A 14,738-nucleotide genomic window follows, 5' to 3' on the forward strand; every position below is an offset into this window, starting at 1 on the left:
CCCTCTCTGCAGTCAGTATTGTCCGATGGTTCCCATCGTCCCTCGGCAGTTTCCGGCAATAATCGAGAGTTTCTAACTTGGCCCCCTGTCCCCAGGCCGCCATCCTCCCATCGGGCGCCCCCGCTTTGGTCCTTCATCCTCCCACCTCCCTCCCTCTCTCCTCCCCCTTTCCTCCCCACCTCGCCTGGCCCTGCTGGCGCCTCTGGCACTACAGGCTGGGCAAGATGGCGGCTTTCGGGATCTTGAGCTACGAACACCGGCCCCTGAAGCGGCCGCGGCTGGGGCCTCCCGATGTGTACCCTCAAGATCCCAAACAGAAGGAGGTGCGTTCAAATATCCGGGCTCACGAGGGATCGGGGCAAACGATTATGAGTGGACACTGACAGTTCAGGGGGGGGCGGGGCGATTAGGTGAGAGCAAAAGTCCCAGAAAGGGGGAAGAGTAAAGTGGGCTGGTGGAGGAGAGCTGGGACTGGGCGGGGGTTCCTGGGCATGATTAGGCAATAGCGTTCGGATCAAGCCAGAAATGCCCCTTTACACACACACACACCACACACACACACACACACACACATATCTCAGAAAGTTGTTAGGGGCTGCTTGCTGAGGCTGCCTGGAAGGTAAGAGTGATGTTGAGTGAACTCTGGATGGTTGGGAATCTTGGTGACTATGGAAATGAGGGTGGGGTCCACAGGAATATAAGGGCCTAGCTTTAAATAAGAATCATTCTCAGATTCCTCCTCCTCGTCCCTTGCTCCCCCTTTTCCTACTCTGCACTCTTCTACCACAACCTCCTCTCCAGACAGAGCAAAAAACCTAAAACACTGTTTCCCTGCCTCAGGATGAACTGACGGCCTTGAATGTAAAACAAGGGTTCAATAACCAGCCTGCTGTCTCTGGGGATGAACATGGCAGTGCCAAAAATGTCAACTTCAATCCTGCCAAGGTGAGACAACCCTGCCAGACTGAAAGAAAAGGCTGGAAGAATCTGCAAAGGAGCAAAGGCTCTGGGTTGGGAAGGCTTAAAGGGATAACCCAAATGGTCATTTGTCTCTTCATAATCCAATGCTTCCACATTGGCATTTTTCCCTTGAAAAGCAGGACCACCTGTCTGCCCCATTTTGTCACCCTCACATATAGTTTCCTTCCCTCAGATCAGTTCCAACTTCAACAGCATTATCACAGAGAAATTACGTTGTAACACCCTCCCTGACACCGCTCGCAGGAAGCCCCAAGTGAACCAGAAGGACAACTTCTGGCTAGTGACTCCACGATCTCAGAGTGCTATTAACACCTGGTTCACTGACTTGGCTGGTACCAAACCACTCACACAATTAGCCAAGAAGGTGAGGTACTGTTTCCTGCTATTCAGGCTGGGAGTGTGGGTGCCAAGTCATCAGTCATTCCCAGATGATGCTCCATGGTGTCAGTTCATGGAATAAGAGAGACCTCACTCTTTGTGATGTGCATCTAGGTCCCCATTTTCGGTAAGAAAGAAGAAGTGTTTGGTTACTTGGCCAAATACACAGTGCCTGTGATGCGGGCTGCCTGGCTCATTAAGATGACCTATTCCTACTATGCAGCAGTTAATGAGACCAAGGTTAAGAAGAGACAAATTGTTGACCCCTTCATGGGTAAGTAACTCCTAAAACCTGGTTTACCACTGATGGCTTCAAGGAACGAGAGAGCCCTGGAATCATTCTCCTTCTTTGTTTCTGCATGTATCTTGCATTTACTCAACCAGTAAGTATCAATTAATTTGATTACTTACGTTCAAGTACTGGGCTGTAAAGATGATCAGCATATAATCTCTGCCCTTAGGATCTTAGTAGGGATGTTAAGGCATATGTTCATGTAGCATTATTAAATATAGAAAGCAGAGAATGCCAAAAGAGGAGACTGTAGGTTCTTTGAAACTTCAGTGGACATAATCATTACTTACTCTTATGGATACCTGGGAAGGTTTTAGGGAGGTGGCATTTGTCTAGAGGCTAAAAGGATGAATAGAGTTTAGAACTGTTGTGATTGTGGGTGGAGGTAGGGGATCTGTTGCATTCTAAGCAGAAGTATAGTACAAATAAACCCCTTTCCATCTTTTCTTTAGAATGGACTCAGATCATCACAAAGTACTTATGGGAACAGCTACAGAAGATGGCTGAATACTATAGGCCAGGGCCTACAGGAAGTGGAGGTTGTGGTTCTACTATAGGACCCTTGCCCCATGATGTAGAGGTGGCAATCAGGCAATGGGACTACAATGAGAAGCTAGCCATGTTCATGTTTCAGGTAGGGATGAGGGCATATTGTATTTGACATTGGATTGCACTTCATCTTGTAACCTATCAGTATAAAACAGAAACTGCCTGCCACCTTACCCCAATTGTGTCTCTCTTGATCCTTCCATTTACTTTATCTGCCTCATTTCTAATGGTCCCTGAACTGAACTAATACTCTTTCTACCTCTGACGCCATAGGATGGAATACTGGACAGACATGAGTTCCTGACCTGGGTACTTGAATGTTTTGAGAAAATCCGTCCCGGAGAGGATGAATTACTTAAACTACTACTTCCTCTACTACTTCGAGTAAGGCCCTAGATCTGGGGTAGGAACATCTAGGGAGGATTTAAAGATTTATTTATTTACTTATTTATTTATTACAGGTAGAAGAGAGGGAGAGAGAGAGACAGAGAGAGAGAGAGAGAGAGAGAGAGAGAGAGAGAGAGAGAGAGAGAGAGAGAGAGAGAACGGGCACACCGGGGCCTCCAGCCACTGTAAACAAACTCCAGATGCATACACCACCATGTGCATCTGGTTTACATGAGTCCTAGAGAATCGAACCTGGGTCCTTAGGCTTTGCAAGCATGTGCCTTAACTGCTAAGCTGTCTCTCCAGCCCCTTGGAGTGAACTGGGGAGGGGCTCTGTTGGTCATGTCTTCACAGTATTCTGGAGAATTTGTTCAATCTGCATACCTGTCCCGCCGCCTTGCCTACTTCTGTACACGGAGACTGGCTCTACAGCTAGATGGTGTGAGCAGCCACTCGTCTCATGTGATATCTGCTCAGTCAACAAGCACACTGACCACCACCCCTGCACCTCAGCCCCCAACTAGCAGTACACCTTCAACTCCCTTTAGTGACCTGCTTATGTGCCCTCAGCACCGGCCACTGGTTTTTGGCCTCAGCTGTATCCTACAGGTAGGTACTAGAAACAGACTGCCAATCCTGGAGAATGAGAGTGATTCCAACTTGGAAATGGGAGCAGGCACTGAGTACTTGCTTGGATATTACGCTTTGTCTTTGTATTTTTGGTTTTTCAAGGTAGGGTTTCATTCTAGCCCAGGCTGACCTGGAATTCACTGTGTAGTGAATTCTCAGGATGGCCTCGAACTCATGGCAATCCTCCTGCCTCTGCTTCCCAAGTACAGGGTGAGTTCCAGATCAGCCCGGGCTAGAGTGAGACAAACCCTGCTTCAAAGAAAACCAAAAAAATAAAGAGGAAGAGACAGAGGGGGAAAAGTGTGAATCGAGGGTGAAAGTCTTGCCTCAGGGACTTAGAATAAACCTAAATCAGATGTGAAACCTAAGGGTTGGGTCTTCTAATGGTGATTCTGGAGAGGTAATTATAACTAGGTTTGACTATCTGTTTGTCTGGCAGACCATCCTCCTGTGTTGTCCTAGTGCCCTAGTTTGGCACTATTCATTGACTGATAGCAGAATTAAGACTGGCTCACCACTTGACCACCTGCCTATTGCTCCTTCAAACCTGCCAATGCCAGAGGGAAATAGTGCCTTCACTCAGCAAGTAAGTCTGAACACTAGCCTGGGACTCCAAACTTGGGACATGAATCTAAAGGGTCTCACTACATATGCCCTGCTGACCTGGAACTTGCTCTGTAGACCAGGCAAGCCTTGAACTTATGATCATCCTTCTGCCTCTTTCTCCTGGGTGATGGATTACAGATACACACCACTATATCCAACTTTCACCTACTGTTCTTTTTAGCTATGTGTATATCTGTGTGCTTTTTAAAAATTTACTTACTTGGGGGGCACTGCTCCACTATGCATGTGTGGAGTCAGACAACCTTGAAGTGCCTGTGCCAATGCAAAAGAACATTCTCCTGGTTCTTCCTCCTATTGTGATAGCCATGCTGGCACCGGGTGCCTATGTCACTTTGCAGCTGGCTTCATATGGGTACTGTTGAATGGAACCTGGGCCCACAGATTTTGCAAGCAAGTGCCATTAATCACTGAGCCATCTTTTCGGTCCCTGGGTGCTTTCTTTTTTTCTTTTCTTTCTTTCTTTTTTTTTTTTTTAAAGCTTCTTGCCTGGCATGGTGGAACACGCCTTTGATCCAAGCACTTAGGAGGCAGAGGTAGGAGGATCACTGTGAGCTTGAGGCCAACCTGAGACTACAGAGTGAGTTCCAGGTCAGCATGGGCTACAATGAGATCCTATCTTGGAAAAAATAACAAAAAAACTCTTTTTATTGACAACCTCCATATAGATAGACAATATACCATGATCATAATCCCCTCCTACCATCCTCCCTTTTACCCCTCCTGCCTCCCCCTCCACAGAATTACTTCTTTCCAATTAGTCTCTCTTCTATTTTGATAAAAATAATTTTCTCTTCCTATTATGCAGGTCTTATATAGGTAGCATGTGCTACTGTGAGGTCATGAGTGCCATAGCCACTATTGCAAAGCACTCCTCTCCTTCCTTTGGCTCTTACATTTGTTCTACTACCTCTTCCACCATGGTTTCTAAGCCTTGGAGGGTGTGGTAGAGATGTCTCACTTAATACTAAACACTTGACTGTCACATCTTTTCAGCACATTGATGAGTTTTGAGTTTCCCTAGTAGTCACTGCCATCTGAAAAGAGAAGCTTCTCTAACCAAAAGCGAGAGTAGCCTTAATATGTGGGCATAAGCATAAGTAATTAGACAGCAGTTTGGCAGGCATAAAATATCCATTTAGCCAGACAACAGTAGCAATTTCCTCCTAGGGCTTCTGACCTCCCCAGCAATAGCTTTTGATTAGGTTTTCAGTACCGGGTATGGATTCCCTCCCATGGATCAGGCCTTAACTCCAATCAGAGAGCACTTGGTTTCTACCATCACAGACATGCCACCAATCATTATGGCCAGCCATAAAGATTATAGGGTCCACTACTGCTTAAGACCCTTTACAATGGTCTTGCATAGGACTTTCCACCATCCGGACAACAAGTCAACAGGGAGGAGGCTTCCAGCTTAGCTCCAGCTTGATTTCTTGGTGTTCTGCAGTCCAAGCATATGGGATCTTCAGCAATAGGGTCTTACCATCTAGTCCTGGTGGATAACCAAGACCCTTGGCAATAACTTGTAATGTATTGGGGTATTAGGGACCCCCTTGACAAATAACTTGCTGGAAGGTGTTCCACCCTTGGCATTGAAATATATATATTTTTTTCCGAGGTAGGGTTTCACTGTGGCCCAGACTGACATGGAATTAACTATGTAGTCTCAGGGCTGTCTCGAACTCATGGTGATCCTCCTACCTCTGCCTCCCGAGTGCTGGGATTAAGGCACTGAAATATTCTTATACAATCTGTGGCTTCTGGATACAGCATTACCTACCCTTACAGGGTACTTCTACCCAAGCTTTCCCTCCCTCCCTCCCTCCCTCCCTCCCTCCCTCCCTCCCTCCCTCCCTCCCTCTCTCTCTCTCTCTTTTCTGGTTTTCCAAGGAAGCGTCTCACTCTAGCTCAGGCTGACCTGGAATTCACTATGTGGTCTCAGGGTGCCCTCAAACTCACAGTGATCCTCCTACCTTTGTTTCATGAGTGCTTGGATTAAAGGCATATGCCACCATGCCTGGCTCTCTCTTTTTTTATTTTTTTTTTAATTTTTTCTCAATTTTTATTAACATTTTCCATGATTATAAAAAGTATCCCATGGTAATATCCTTCCCCTCCACTTTCCCCTTTGAAATTCCATTCTCCATCATATCCCCTCCCCCTCTCAGTCAGTCCCTCTTTTATTTTGATGTCATGATCTTTTCCTCCACATATATATTATTTAGCTACTCAAGAAGTATGTCTCCATATGGCTTATTCATGACATCTTTAACTTTTTATTTTGTTTGTTTTGTTTTGTTTTTTCGATGTAGGGTCTCACTCTATAGCTCAGGCTGACCTGGAATTCACTATGTAGTCTCAGGGTGGCTTCAAACTCACAGTGATCCACCTACCTCTGCCTCACAGGTGCTGGGATTAAAGGTGTGTACCACCACACCGGGCTTAACTTATTTTTTTTCAAGGTAGGGTTTCACTCTAGCCCCGGCTGACCAATAATTCACTGTATAGTCTTAGTGTGGTCTTGAACTCATAGTGATCCTTCTACCTCTGTCTCCTGAGTGCTGGGATTAAAGGCGTGTGCCACCATGCCTGGCTAAAATTATTTATTTATTTATTGGAGAGAGAAACGGAAAGAATCAGAGAGAATGGGTGCGCCAAGGTCTCTAGCCACTGCAAATTCTAGATGCATGCACCACCTTGCGCATCTGGCTTATGTGGGCACTGGGGAATTGAACCTGGATCCTTAGGCTTTGCAGGCAAGTGCCTTAACCACTCACGCACCTCTCCAGGCCTCTTTTTTTTTTCGAAGTAGGGTTTCACTCTAGCTCAGGCTGACTTGGAATTTACTATGTAGTCTCAGGGTGGCCTCAAACTCACAGTGATCCTCCTACCTCTGCCTCCCCAGTGCTGGGATTAAAGGCGTGTGCCACCACGCCTAGCTAGGCCTCCTTTTTTATTTATTTGAAAGAGAAAAAGAGAGAGAGAGAGACAAAAGTAGTCAGGTAGAGAGGGTGAAAGAATGGGAGCACCAGGGCCTCCAGCCACTGCAAACGAACTCCAGATGCATGTGCACTCTTGTGCATCTGGTTTATGAGGGTCCTGGGGAGTCGAACTGGGTCCTTTGGCTTGGCAAGCAAGTGCCTTAACTGCTAAGCCATTTCTCCAGCCCCCAGGCCTCTTTTCTCTCTCTCTCTTTTTTTTTTTTTTTTTGGTTTTCCGAGGTAGGGTCTTGCTGTGGCTCAGGCTGACCTGTAATTCACTGTGTAGTTTCAGGGTGGCCTCAAACTCACGGCAATCCTCCTACCCCTGCCTCTCGAGTGCTGGGATTAAAGGTGTGCACAACCATGTCCGGCTCCAGGCCTCTTTTTAAAAATATTTATTTGCGGGCTGGAGAGATAGCTTAGCAGGTAAGGCGCTTGCCTATGAAGCTCAAAAAGTAAAAATAAATAAATAAATAAAATTATTTATTTGTAAGCAAAGAGAGAGAGAATGAGACTAAATGGGTATGCCAGGTCCTCTTGTCACTGCAAATGAACTCCAGAAGTATGTGCCACTTTGTGCATCTGACACTCAGGAATTGAACCCTGGGCATCAGGCTTTGCAAACAAGTGCCTTTAACTGCTGAGCTATCTCTCCTGAACTCATTTGATTTTTTTGTTTGTTTGTTTTTTTGAAGTAGGTTCTCACTCTAGCTCAGGCTGACCTGGAATTCACTATGTAGTCTCAGGGTGGCCACAAACCCACGGTGATCATCCTACCTCTGCCTCTAGAGTGCTGGGATTAAAGGTGTGCGCCACCATGCCCAGCTCACTTGATTTTTGATGATAGCCACTCTGATAGGAGTGAGATTTAATCTCAAAATAATTTTAGTTTGTATTTTCCTGATGGCTAAGAATGTAGAACGTGGTTTTAGATATTTATTGGCCATTTTTATTTCTTCCTTTGGAAAGTGTATTCATAGTTCATTTTTGATTGAGTTATTTGATTTCTTATTTATTTATGCATGTGTATGAGTATGCCAGTGCTTCTTGCCACTGCAAACTAATGCCAGACATGTGCCACTTTCTGAATCTGGCTTTACATGGGTAGTGGGGAAATCAAACCAGGGGCCAACGGGCTTTGTAAGCATATGCCTTTAACTGCTGAGCCATCTCTCCATCCACTGATTTCTTTATTTATTTGCAACAAGACACAGAGAGAGGAGAGAGAGAGAGAGAGAAATTGAGAGAGATACCTCTTGCCAGTACAAATGAACTCCAAATGCATGTGCCACTTTGGGTACTGGGGAATCAGACCTGGGCCATCAGGCTTTACAAGCAAGCACCTTTAACCTCTGATGTCATCTCTCCAACCTCCCATCCCTTGATTACTTATTACTTAGGTTTTTTCTTGTTTTGTTTTTGTTTTGATATAGGGTCTCACTCTAGTCCAGGCTGACCTGGAACTCACTGTGTAGTCCCAGGCTGGCTTCAAACTCACATTGATCTTCTACCTCTGCCTCCCAAGTACTGGGATTAAAGGTGTGCACCACCATGCCTGGCTATTTAGTTTTTTGAGTTCTTTATATATCCTGGATATTAATCCCCTGTCAGATGTATAAAGCTTCCTTTTTGGATGTTACAGGTTCGTGCAAAGTTGCGTGAGATTGAGCAGCAGATCAAGGAGCGAGGACAAGCCGTTGAGGTTCGCTGGTCTTTTGATAAGTGCCAGGAAGCCACTGCAGGTGGGTGTTTGAGGAGTAAGAAGGTTGTTCAAGGAACGAATGGTTGGTAAGAGCATAGATCTTTGAGAGTCTGGATTCACTGTACCTCTATTTAAGTCCCCTTTACTGCTTGTTCTTCTTAGGATTCACCATAGGACGGGTGCTCCACACTTTAGAAGTGCTGGACAGCCATAGTTTTGAGCGTTCTGACTTCAGCAACTCTCTGGACTCCCTCTGTAACCGAATCTTTGGATTGGGACCTAGTAAGGATGGGCATGAGGTAAGTAATAAGAGAGAACAGAAAGAGCAAAAGCAGCCAGGCGTAGTGGTGCACGCCTTTAATCCCAACACTAGGGAGGCAGAGGTAGGAGGATTACTGTGGTGAGTTCAAGGCCACTGTGAGACTACATAGTGAATTCCAGGTCAGCCTGGCCTAGAGTGAGACCCTATCTTGAGAAAAAAAAAAGGGCAAAAGCATTGCAAGAGAAGCAGATCAGCAATATGTATGAGGGGAAGGCATCGTGAGTCATTATAACCAGGGAATGCCTGCATACATGATCAGCCTAGGCCTAGGATGCTTTAAGTTAGGGTGTAGTCTTGAAGAAATCCAAATTCTAGTTGTTTGTCCCCAGCCCTCCCTTACTCATTTTTCTCCTTCTTTGGTTTCAGATTTCCTCTGATGACGATGCTGTGGTGTCCTTACTATGTGAATGGGCTGTTAGCTGCAAGCGCTCTGGTCGGCATCGCGCCATGGTGGTAGCCAAGCTCCTCGAGAAGAGACAGGCAGAGATTGAGGCTGAGGTTAGAAGCAAAGAAAAGAGAATGGGCTGATCAGTGGGAGGAATCTAGCTGGATTTAGTGGGACTAGAGTTGAATGACTAAGAAGTGATAGGGAGATCATGTTGTTCCACATGCCTTCCATCCCAGCACTGAGAATGTGGGTAAAAAGAGGATCATAGGTTCAACGCTAGCCTGGGCTGTGTAGACAGAGCTTGTGTTAAAAGAAAAATGGTAGGGAAGTTGGCATGTTGGCTTACATCTTTAATCCAAGCACTTGGGAGGCAGAGGTAGGAGGACTGCCATGAGTTTGAGACCAACTTGGGGCTACAGAGTGAGTTCCAGGTCAGCTTGGGCTCAATTGAGACCCTACCTAAAAAAAAAAAAGGGGGTAAAAAATTTACAGGAAATGTTAAGGACATGAGGCACACATAAAAAAGAGCTGATGTCTGGTTCGAGAAGATATCAAGGCTGTATTTGGGAGGTGGCAAAGAAAATGGGGGTCAGAGGGTAAATAGAAGTGAAAAAGCACGAGATGGGGACACGTAGATGGTTACAGATTGAAGAGTGAAGAAACAAGTTAAATTCAATCCTCAGTTCACTCTCTCATCTTGCAGCGTTGTGGAGAATCTGAAGCAGCTGATGAGAAGGGTTCTATCGCCTCTGGTTCCCTTTCTGCTCCTAGTGCTCCCATTTTCCAGGATGTCCTCCTGCAGTTTCTGGATACCCAGGCTCCCATGCTGAGTATGAACTCCTGCCGCCTTCTATGTACTCTGCCTACATCCACTTACCAGCCACTGTCATCAGATAACATAGCTAAGGCCTTCTGATCTATATTTCTGTCTTGGGTTGCGTGGAGAGTGACTTAGATATAATTCTTGTCCTTGATCATAGTTTAATGGGGCAGAGGGATACAGAAAAGAATAAAAACATCAACATGAGCTGGGTGTGGTGGTGCGTACCTTTAATCCCAGCACTGGGGAGGTTGAGGCCTGGGCTACAGTGAGACCCTGCTTCAAAAAATTTCATAAGTCAATAAAACTTCCAAAATCATATACTCAGAGCATTTTTAATGTATAGATAGAAGCACAGATGCTCTATTTTCTGAGTTGGAGGGGGGCATTAGGCAGGATAGCAAAGCATACTTTGTGTCCCTCAATAGTTTCTGGACTTTTTGTTCCTATTATTGCCTCTGAAGTATTATAGGGGCACTATACCTTAGATGCGCTCCCTCTTTCATGTTCTGTTAACTTACCTTTCCTCATTCCCTTCTTCCAGCTGACCCCCGAAGTGAGAGTGAACGCGTGGAATTCTTTAACTTAGTATTGCTGTTCTGTGAACTGATTCGACATGATGTTTTCTCCCACAACATGTACACTTGCACTCTCATCTCCCGGGGGGACCTTGCCTTTGGAGCCCCTGGTCCCCGGCCTCCCTCTCCCTTTGATGATCCTGCTGATGACCCAGAGCGCAAGGAGGCTGAAGGCAGCAGTAGTAGCAAGCTGGAGGTGTGTGGCCTTTCCCTTGCCCTTAATGGGTTCTTCTGATCCATCTTCACAGCTCCCAGAGGCCTCTCACGGTGTCTTTTGCCTAAGAACCATAGTAGTTTCTTAGCACTTTGTGGTTTACAAGGTACTCTCAGTTTTTCACATGGTCTTCCCAAAAGCCCTCTGAGGTCCTTTTATCTTCCATATAAAATTATGGAAAAGGTTCATGCCAATTAAGTGACAAGACAAAGGTTGCATCCATAACTTGGACTTTCCCTAATGTGGTCTCTCTCCAGTTTTCCTGTGAACTTTTCTAGACAGTGAGAAGCATACCCCTGGGACTAAAGAAGCTTTGCTTATGTTCTGTGCCCTTAGGATCCAGGGCTTTCAGAATCTATGGACATTGACCCTAGTTCCAGTGTACTCTTTGAGGACATGGAGAAGCCTGATTTCTCAGTAAGATCCTTAGCATGGAAGAATCCACATCCTTTCATTGTGCCTACATTTTGGATTTTCTTTATGACTCCTTACCCCCTTTGCTTCTAAATGTTCTGCCCTCTTACCTCTCTTAGTTGTTTTCCCCTACTATGCCTTGTGAGGGGAAGGGAAGCCCATCCCCTGAGAAACCAGATGTTGAGAAGGAAGTGAAACCCCCACCCAAAGAGAAGATCGAAGGGACACTTGGGGTTCTTTATGACCAGCCACGGCATGTGCAGTATGCCACACACTTTCCAATCCCCCAGGTATTATTCCTCAACACCTTGTGACAATCTGTTTTGAGCCAAGATTTCTATCCAAGGAATTTGCCGAGGGGTTGGAGCTGTTCCCAAGGGTGTGGCTGAGTTGGGAAGGTGCTTGGACATGGGCATGCCAAGGGGTACAAAGCATGCTCTTAAGAGGAGGGCAGGAGACCTGTGATGGAGTCTGATGGAGTCTGATGGTGCTGCTGGGATGCAGGAGGAGTCATGCAGCCATGAGTGCAACCAGCGGTTGGTCGTACTGTTTGGGGTGGGGAAGCAGCGAGATGATGCCCGTCATGCCATCAAGAAAATTACCAAGGATATCCTGAAGGTTCTGAACCGCAAGGGAACAGCAGAAACTGGTGGGTTTGAGGCTTCTTAAATAGATATCCCCCAAAGAATGCCCTAGTCAGCCTTCCCATTCCCAGTGTAGGGAACTCCCCAGTCATGTCCCAGTGTCCTGTCTCTTAGAGTCTTCTGAGAGCTCTAGTCCTTTTGAAACTTCCCCCCTCATTCCCCCCCTCTACAGACCAGCTTGCTCCTATTGTGCCTCTGAATCCTGGAGACCTGACATTCTTAGGTATCTCACAGTAAGCCCCTTACTGCCCTCCCTTCCCCCTTCCCTCCCTCAACCTAGATCCTCCCTATACATATTCCTCAAAGGTCCACATAGTCTGTGGTCCTCTAAACCTTTGCTTAACTGTCCCCTTTGTCCTTCCCCTAGCCCTTCCTTGACCCTCCATCCCTTCTTTCCTCTTCTTTCCCTTCATTCCTTTCCCTCTTCCTTCCTTCTTCCCTTCCCTCCCTCCCTCCTTCCCTCCCACACCCTTCTCTCCATATCCTACCCCACCCCTAGTCAACTAGTTGCTTTTTTGGTCCTGACTCATCTCTTTCAACTGTCCCCATAGGTGGGGAGGATGGGCAGAAGCGACGTCGCAACCGTCCTGAAGCCTTCCCCACTGCTGAAGATATCTTTGCTAAGTTCCAGCACCTTTCTCATTATGACCAACACCAGGTCACGGCTCAGGTGTGAGCCTAAAATAACCCCTTCCCACATTCTGGCCCCCTGTCCTGTTTCCTGTTCTCTCTTCTTCCCCCTAGGCAGGCCAAGCCTGCTGTTCTCATCTCCTTCCACCATCATCCTTTCCTGCTTCCTTGGTTCTTCTTCCCTCCGTCTATTCCCCTCTCACTCCCACTGCCCTTATTAGGTCTCCCGGAATGTTCTGGAGCAGATTACAAGTTTTGCCCTTGGCATGTCATACCACCTGCCTCTAGTGCAACATGTGCAGTTCATCTTCGACCTCATGGAATATTCACTCAGCATCAGTGGCCTCATCGACTTTGCTATTCAGGTGGGGAAGCTGGGGAAGACAAGGGTGGAGGAATGAATCAGTGCTATATAGGGCCATTAGGACAAGGATAGAGGCTTCAGCCAGTTTCTAGGCTATTTGTAGGGGCAGAAAGAATAGCACAGGGGAAGTGGAACATGAGCTAAGACTGCAGGAATAGAGATTTAAGTGTTCTCTGGGGTGGCCCAAGAAACAGATTAGAGCTTTGGGTACTGACTATCCTTCCACTGTGGAGTGCATAGAATGCTGTCCTGGACACGGCTAGAGATGTTGCTAATAGAGTGAAAGACAGTGCCCACATGGTAACTGGGCCCTTCTATGCTGAGGTGGATCTAGAAAGAAGGGGTTCAGACCTGGCCTTGCCAGATTCTTCATAGAAATGGGGATGATGCACAGTATGATGCCTCTTTTCTCATGTGTCGCCCCCATTCACTCTGCTAGCTGCTGAATGAACTGAGTGTGGTTGAAGCTGAGCTGCTTCTCAAATCCTCGGATCTGGTGGGCAGCTACACTACCAGCCTATGCTTGTGTATTGTGGCCGTACTGCGACACTACCATGCCTGTCTCATCCTCAACCAGGACCAGATGGCACAGGTGTTTGAGGGGTAAGCATGGCATCAAAGTATCTGAAACACACAGGACTCTGGCAAATGCCAGTTGGAAGTAGCCTGGAAAGAACACATGGGCTTACACTGGGGAGGTGTCTGCCATTGTAGTGGGGGAAGGAATAGTGTTATTTAGACACTTGAATTTGTTTCAAGAGGTCTTTGTGCCCTGGGCCCTGGATACCACCAGTTGATTCTCCCTATCCCACCTCTGTGACAGACTGTGTGGTGTAGTGAAACATGGAATGAACCGGTCAGATGGCTCCTCTGCAGAACGCTGTATCCTTGCTTATCTTTATGATCTGTATACCTCCTGTAGCCATTTAAAGAGCAAATTTGGGGAGCTCTTCAGGTAAGAGAGGTAGGGAGGTAAGGGGTAGAGAGTAAGTCCCAGCCCTTTCTCTTTCCCATCCACTTCAGGGGCAAAGCCCAGCCCAGCTCCCTGCTGTCTGTACAGGGTCACTTATAGACTGTGCCTTCCACATGTTATTGCATTACTGAGAGTAGGCCTTCTTCCTTTTTGCCTCCACAGGCCACCCTTTTTTTATTGTCGTGTGGTTCCTTTCCTGCCCAGTCTGTTATGGCCCAGCTCTCTCTCTCTCTCTCTCTCTCTCTCTCTCTCTCTTGTTTTATTGAGATAGGGTCTCATTCTATCCCAGCTGTCCTCAAACTCACAGCAGTCCTCCTACCTCTGCCTCCCAAGTTCTGGGATTAAAGGTGTGCGCCACCATGCCCAGCCCATCTCTCTCCCCTCTCTCTCTTTTTTTTGGGGGGGGGGTCCCAAGGTCCCTCTTCCATCCCTCACTCCTGTTTTTTTTTTTTTCTTTTCTCCCCTTTCTTGGCCATCCCTGTACATCATCAGACCTTCTTCAGTACGGCTCTCTCCTTTCCCTCACCCCTACAGTGACTTTTGCTCAAAGGTGAAGAACACTATCTACTGCAACGTGGAGCCATCAGAATCCAATATGCGCTGGGCGCCTGAGTTCATGATTGACACTCTGGAGAACCCTGCTGCTCACACTTTCACCTACACAGGGTTAGGCAAGAGTCTTAGTGAGAACCCTGCTAACCGCTACAGCTTTGTCTGCAATGCCCTCATGCACGTCTGTGTGGGGCATCATGATCCTGATAGGTATGAGACATATTGAGAGGGCTAGGGATCATACACCTGCTTGATACTTGGAGGGGTGACATACATGGGAGCTACTGTACCCTTCATTATAACAGGGGTAGA

General features: G+C 46.8%; 1 protein-coding gene across 2 annotated transcripts in view; it reads left to right on the top strand.

Moving 5' to 3' along the window:
• The window catches only part of Med12 (mediator complex subunit 12), a 29,708-nt gene continuing 14,970 nt past the window's right edge, over positions 1-14,738 (top strand). For both annotated transcript variants that reach the window (XM_004660961.3, XM_004660962.2), the window contains exons 1-22: positions 1-323; positions 841-945; positions 1,154-1,345; positions 1,474-1,633; positions 2,104-2,285; positions 2,474-2,584; positions 2,942-3,196; positions 3,657-3,803; positions 8,468-8,567; positions 8,690-8,826; positions 9,216-9,347; positions 9,941-10,067; positions 10,602-10,831; positions 11,186-11,266; positions 11,383-11,553; positions 11,768-11,912; positions 12,080-12,130; positions 12,459-12,577; positions 12,759-12,902; positions 13,341-13,504; positions 13,725-13,856; positions 14,409-14,636. In XM_004660961.3, the coding sequence (XP_004661018.1) occupies positions 225-323; positions 841-945; positions 1,154-1,345; positions 1,474-1,633; positions 2,104-2,285; positions 2,474-2,584; positions 2,942-3,196; positions 3,657-3,803; positions 8,468-8,567; positions 8,690-8,826; positions 9,216-9,347; positions 9,941-10,067; positions 10,602-10,831; positions 11,186-11,266; positions 11,383-11,553; positions 11,768-11,912; positions 12,080-12,130; positions 12,459-12,577; positions 12,759-12,902; positions 13,341-13,504; positions 13,725-13,856; positions 14,409-14,636 (3,212 nt within the window). In that variant the 5' untranslated portion in view covers positions 1-224. The remainder of the gene's footprint in view (positions 324-840; positions 946-1,153; positions 1,346-1,473; positions 1,634-2,103; positions 2,286-2,473; positions 2,585-2,941; positions 3,197-3,656; positions 3,804-8,467; positions 8,568-8,689; positions 8,827-9,215; positions 9,348-9,940; positions 10,068-10,601; positions 10,832-11,185; positions 11,267-11,382; positions 11,554-11,767; positions 11,913-12,079; positions 12,131-12,458; positions 12,578-12,758; positions 12,903-13,340; positions 13,505-13,724; positions 13,857-14,408; positions 14,637-14,738) is intronic.

The sequence above is a fragment of the Jaculus jaculus genome, chromosome X, assembly GCF_020740685.1.
Source record: "Jaculus jaculus isolate mJacJac1 chromosome X, mJacJac1.mat.Y.cur, whole genome shotgun sequence".
NCBI lineage: Eukaryota > Metazoa > Chordata > Mammalia > Rodentia > Dipodidae > Jaculus > Jaculus jaculus.